The 6,349-nt window shown below is 39.8% G+C and overlaps 1 protein-coding gene across 1 annotated transcript; it reads right to left on the bottom strand.

Moving 5' to 3' along the window:
- Window positions 1–3,597: 3,597 nt before the first annotated feature.
- Window positions 3,598–6,121, bottom strand: LOC147962899 (uncharacterized). The gene is made up of 2 exons (XM_087534350.1): window positions 4,125–6,121; window positions 3,598–4,061 (listed from the first exon to the last, which is right to left on the bottom strand). Exons 1-2 carry the CDS (start codon window positions 5,347–5,349, stop codon window positions 3,598–3,600), a joined length of 1,689 nt encoding a protein of 562 aa, XP_087390476.1. The 5' UTR covers window positions 5,350–6,121.
- Between the last annotated feature and the right edge of the window lie 228 nt (window positions 6,122–6,349).

Below are 6,349 nucleotides of genomic sequence, written 5' to 3'. Positions count from 1 at the left end.
ATGCACTTCTCCTTGTCAAATTCCTATGGGATGGATTGTGGCACAGGAATTTAGAAGGACTCTTAGTTTCCTACCAAGAGGTAGACCTCTTGTTTTTTTCCTGTTATGTTCACATCTCTCATCCGATTCGTATGCATTTTCATAAGTTCTGTCCAGACAGTCAATCCTATGGGTTTTCGTGTTTTTCCTGTTCCGCGGGACTTCAGAAACTGGGGCATTGAGTTCTCGTGTTTTTCCTGTTGAGGATCCTTATGTGAGAAGGTGAAAGAAGGGCTTGTGGATAGATCTCCATCCTGGTGCTTGGTTAAATCCAATCAGATTGCATATGGCTGAAGGGCAGGAAGGAAGGAAGAAAATCCAACCGCCATGAGAGCGGAGTTGGCAGCAACGCCACCAACCACCATGTCCTTCTTCTTCACAAAATCAACCACAGGGATTCGGAGATTAGCAAGTACTCCCTCCGTCCCGCAATAATTGTCTAAACTTTAGTACAACTTTATACTAATTTTAGTATAAAGTTAACAAACTTATTTTGAGACAGAGTGAATACATTTATTTTTTCAACATGGATTAGCAAGTACATGAATGAACAGTCTCTGCTCTGACCGGATATATTTTTCTCAGCCCAAGGATAGCACTCAGTAAATTCAGATTATTTAACACGTCATGTTATACAGCGTTTAGTGCGATACCTACAGTAGCCTCGCCTAGATGGAGTGCTGAATGGGCCAGCGCATTCAGAACGATTTTGGAAGCTTGTACTCTAGTTTTGCTGGTTTGAGGAAGGTTCGCGGTTGTTTTTTTCTTTCTCTTTTCCGTTTATTTTAACCATTTTCTGTTTTCCTTTCGGTTTTCTATTTACTGTTCAATTTTTTTCTGTCTTTTCTTTTATGTTTCCCCTTTTTTTAAAATTCATGATTTTTAATCAGCTCGGTTTAGCGTACAGACATTCCCTTGATACATGGTAAACATTTTTCAAACATAGATTGAAAAATGTTTACGTTGAATTTTTTAATACACATTAGGTATTTTTTTCAGATATATGTTGAACATATTTTAGTACATGCTAAATATATTTCAGATGCATGTTGAGAAATTTCGGAAGTCACGTTGAATTTTTCTAAAACATATTGAACTTTTTTTCAAAAATTCCTTTAACTATTTTTCACATATCATGAACATTTATTACGAATCAGGTGAACAACTTTTTAAATTTACTTGAACTTTTGCATAAATATATTATGAATACATTTTAAATGTGTGAACATTTTTTAAATGTCTCAAGAATTTTTTTGAAAGATATGAATATTTGTAACATTGTGTGAACAAATGTGTACACTGTATGGATATTTTTAAATGTGCGGTGAAAGTTTATAAAAATTACAGTAAAGTATTTTTAAAAATTAGAAGCATATGAACATTTTTCGAAATTATTTCAATTATATTTGTGAGAACATTTCGGAAAAAAGGAAAACAGTATAGCTGGTTTATAGTCCTTGAGTTGGTTTGCCGTAACCTGAATGTAGCTGCATGACAGGTGTTTGGGCACCATTCAATTCAATTGTGGTCGTACTGTACTTAGCCTGCAGATTGGCGCCAGCGGTTGCTAGACTGCAGATTGTCCGAGCCTGGAGCAGTAGTATTCCTTTATAAATTTCTCCATGGGGTGATCCCGTGTATCTTTGGTCCGGTATTTAATCTGACCGGACATGAGTAACCCAGAGAAGCAACTGGGTTTGGCATGCCCTTCTTCCGTATCCATTTTAAAAAGTGATCTACTCCCTCCGTTTCAAAATATAAGTCTTTCTAGAGATTCCACCAACTGACTACATACGAAGCAAAATGAGTGAATCTCCACTCTAAAATATGTCCACATACATCCGTATGTTGTATTCCATTTGAAATGTCTAAAAAGACTTATATTTAGGAACGGAGGGAGTATTCGGGATAGAGGGAGTATGTGCCACTGATGTCACTGAGAACCATAGTGTTAACTTGTTCAGAAAGCAGTTAATCCCACACAACTGTTAGCAATATGCGTGGTAGGCAAAATGTTACGTGTTTAAGTTGGCATCTTGATTCTCTGTAACTCTTGTGTACATATGTGATGGTTGGATCATATGGATGTGTACTGAATGTATATGTTCAGTCTACACCCATGGAACTGGATTCAGAAGAAAAGAGTGCTCGTCCCTCATGCCCGAGCTGTGTAATGGTGCCACAGACGACCGGGCTGACCTCGGCCTTGTCAGTCTGACTCTCAAGCAAACTTGCCGGCATGAAATGTCCCCCTTTCTGCGCTAACGGTCTTGTCTCGAATTCTGATTGAAACACTTGTTCATCCATTCATTCGTTCAGAAGAAAAACAGACATTGTCATGATCTCGCAAGAAATAAGAGAGCAGAGTTGAAGTTGCAGCTGCACCGACACCCATGTTGTTGTTGTACGCGAAAGCAATCAGGGATTCAGTTGAGAGGGAAGAACAGTGTTGATTTTTTAATTTTATTGTGCCATAAAGAAGTACTGATTAACCAACCGATTCGGCAAATGCCTGAGGGTAAAACCGGACCAAGTGCTACTACAGTTGATATTGTTTAGTCAGGTTGCTCTGCTCAATTTTCTTAGTGCAGATGAGCAACTGGCTTTCTACGGCACACATGTTCAGTTTCAGGTTCAGTAGATGGCAGCTTCTTGAAAATGAAAGTTCGTGCTAATCTGATGTCACTCAGAGAGAATCATACTGTCAACTTATTCAGAAAGCAGTCGAGCTTCAGTACTGCACCGTATCTGAACTTCTGCTCAAGATCCCGTGAAGATAAATTTCTGAAGTGTACTTTTTGGCTGAAATTTTGCAAGAAGCCCAAACATTTGATAAAGTTTGCTATCACAAAATTTCAGATTTTTTGGATTTTGTTTTATCACCTTTTTTCAATTTTTTGCAAACTCGGGTGTACTACACCAGAGAATAGTCACACCTTTCCGTTATTTCTTTTTTTTTCATCTTCTTTTCATAGATTCAGTCTATCCAACTGAGAACATCTGCAAACACAGCCGCAACAACAGCAGCTGAGAATGGACAATCTCCACCATATATTCAGCAGTAGACATCTATTATATCATGTACAAACGAATCGAATGAATAATGTATAGTATACATAATTTTATTCTACATCAAAGGACAAATCAACCTCCACGGTAATCCAAAAATGAACTTCACAAGTTCAGTTATGACGGTACATGGAGATTATTAACTCTCCAGGAGTACATCACAGCATACAGAGCACAGAAGCTAGCAGTACAACCAGTACCAACCAAAAGGAACACTCTGAGATGAGGATAACAAAACAAGACACATGGGAGAACTGAAGTGCTGTTTGAAATCCGCTCCACCTCAGTGACAGGTCAAAAAAATCTGGATAGGCCTGCTGTTTGAAAATAAATGAATAGGGAAACTTTTGAATTAATGGAGGGTAACTTTTCAATACATAAGATACTTGAAATTCCAAAAAATTATGAAAACATACGTCGTCTATTTTAGAGCGGGCAGGGGAGGTCTTTGCCTTTCTGTTTCTATATAGTTGCAAATCCGGATCAAAATTAAGGAAATTTTTTGAAGTGGATATGCTCAATCTTTGGCCAGCTTTCTCCATCAGGTGATTGACAACTCTTCTTCAGGAGTTCAGAATCCCCCACAAATAAGTGTTCGAGGGAAGATGGCAAATCAGGTAAAAATGATATATTGGGGCACTTAACAATCCGTAGTGCCCGCAGGCATGAAAAGCACTTGAGATTAACTGGCAAGGAACTGATTTCACAATTAAAAAATGACAGCCACTTGATAGATGAGAAATCTGCCGATTCTTCAAATGAAAAGGACTCGTTACATCCATCAAGACCAAGAAATTCTGGAACTGTAAAACCTTCATCTGAGAGCATGTGGTTGAGCATCACAGAACTGCTAACATAGAGGGACCCCTTGACTCGCAACTGTGAGACGAACTTCATACTAAGATTCGGGACATGTGTAAACCGTGCGCTGGATAGTTGCAGCGAGGACAAGCCTTCAAGAAAGCACAAGTCCTGTAAATTGTGCAGTGACAATCTTTGGAGGGAGGTTAAATGACCAATCGACAATGATGAAGGGCTTCTGCAGAAAGCCATGGAAATATCTTTCAGGTGGAGCAAGTCAATACTGATGAAATCGGCGGAAACCATCCAGTGAAATATTCCAAGAACCTCAAGGGACAATGGCAAAGAACTTGTTCCAGGTGTCAAGTCTAAAGAAGGGCAGCTCCGTAATTTAATTTCTGAACGGGCGGTAGCAGCTCGTAATCCCCCCAATGATCTAAGATACCAGCACGAGCTGATGCACAAGTAATGAAGCTTTGTCAACTGTTGGAGAACATCTTGTGACGGCAGTGTAGTTAAAGTCATAATCTCTTTCAAAGACAAATGTCTCAGCAAAGTGAGACCATCAAGGCAAACAGCTAATGCCCCATCTGTAATGATCCATGACGAAAGATCAAGCCGAGAAAGCCCTGATGGTGGTACCAGTGGCAGGCCTATGTTCCTTTTACAAATGAGTCTTACCCTCTCCTCATGGAAACATATCCATGCCTTGATGATATCCTCTTTAAACAATTCTTCACCACCCTCTCTTTGTACAACACTTTCAATGGTTTGAAGAAGAGAAATATCAGCATCCATCAATGTCATCAACCAAATGAGAGATGAATGTTCCGACAATAGTACTTTCCTGATTTTGGATCGCGTATCCACCTCCCACAAGGAAGAAAGCCGTGACTCCAAGTTGTGTATCATCATGGTGTTCTCCCTTTGGGCATGTTGTTCTAGCTCATCGTTAGAAATAAACATAATCAACATGCATTTCTCAATCTTCAACTCTTCAAGCCTGGTTGGAAGAGAAGGCAATGTCTTCAGGTTTGGGACATTCTCGAGATGAAGTGAGGAGCAATTCCCAAAGAGGCCAGCATTGGATGGTAGCATTTCTAAGGCACTACAATCAACAAGCGCAAGTGACTCCAAATTGTGGAAATAAGAATTGTCAAGTAACCAGCCTGGGTATTTTGCATATCCATAACCTTTTATAGTAAGGCCCCTAATTTGAGGCGGTGGCATCAGACCTTCCAGAGTTTCCAAATGTAAACTATCACGTGCAGTCATGTCATGTATGTCACTCCATTCAAGGTGCAAGTTCTCAAGATGCCTTTTCTCATGTAGCTTTGCTTCTAAGGCTTGATCCTTCCCAGTGACATTCTCAAGATTTTTTATACTTAAACTGCCTCCAAGGTCATTCATATCTTTTAGCTGCTGCACCTCATAGCCCATTTGCTTTTGCACGGAAAATTGTTTGAGATGTTGGAGCGAAGTTAACTTGCCTATGTAAGGGATTTGACTGCACCCTTCAACTTCAAAGTATCTCAGCTTACTTAAACTAAATAGTTTTTCAGGCAAAGATTTAACATTGTCACTGAACTTAAGTAATTGCAAGTGGTAAAAAAGCACACAATGATCCAGGCAATTCAGATATAGAAGTACCTCTGAGTTCCAAGTACCGAAGGTGCTTCAGTTCACCAACAGATTCAGGTAGCTTGTTGCTATTGTAAAACCTCAGCCTAAGTACACGCAGCTTCTTCAAACTTTGCAGCACGTGTTGGAAAATATCTCTTGCATCATCTGTAAGTGGATCAATGCAGATAAAGGTACGTAAATGATGTAGGCTGCCGATCGAGTATTTATGTTGCTTCAAACTCTTAACACAAACAGATAGATGTCGAACAGTGCATGGTATTGTTGCCACCTTGTCATCTTCTAATCTGAAGCAGACTTCTTTGGAAAGTGACTCTACGAAATCATGAACGAGATCATGCATAACACAATATTCCCCAACTATGTCATTTACGTAAACTGGTTGAAAGAATGAAACGCAGAGAAACTCATCGAAAAACCCCCTCCCAATATCTTCCAGTTTCTTGTTCACATTGGGCGAATCAATAAGTCCCTCTGCTAGCCACGTGTGAACCAACTCCTTAATTGAATACAAGTGGCCTTTTGGATATAAACTGCAATATAGGAAGCACCTCTGCAGACTTGGATCTAATTTCTCGGAACTGCTGGATCAGGAGTCGATATTGTCGAGTGGTATGCTTAGGGTAAATCAGATTACCCTCTTCGTCCTTCTTTGTGTGGATATGACACGGCAAATCTAACACATCATTTCCTGCTTGATCCTTTACCTTCTTAGGGGGCCAGGGCCCTTTAGGTTTTCCTTTAAACTTTCCTTGAGCCACTGCTGCAATCTCACCGGGTGCTGCAGGCTCGGCCTTAC

This window comes from Triticum urartu, chromosome 7A, assembly GCF_056163025.1.
Source record: "Triticum urartu cultivar PI428250 chromosome 7A, HENAU_Tu73, whole genome shotgun sequence".
NCBI lineage: Eukaryota > Viridiplantae > Streptophyta > Magnoliopsida > Poales > Poaceae > Triticum > Triticum urartu.
Note: the sequence above shows the minus strand (reverse complement) of the source record. Positions and strands in the feature narration are given on the sequence as shown.

Bases quoted from the DNA above. Each gene is read 5' to 3' on its own strand.
- LOC147962899 (XM_087534350.1), bottom strand. From the start codon at position 5,349: ATGGGCTATGAGGTGCAGCAGCTAAAAGATATGAATGACCTTGGAGGC. The intron at 4,062-4,124 runs GTCATTTAACCT...GCTTTCTTGAAG, and splicing joins CCCTTCATCATTGTCGATTG to GCTTGTCCTCGCTGCAACTA.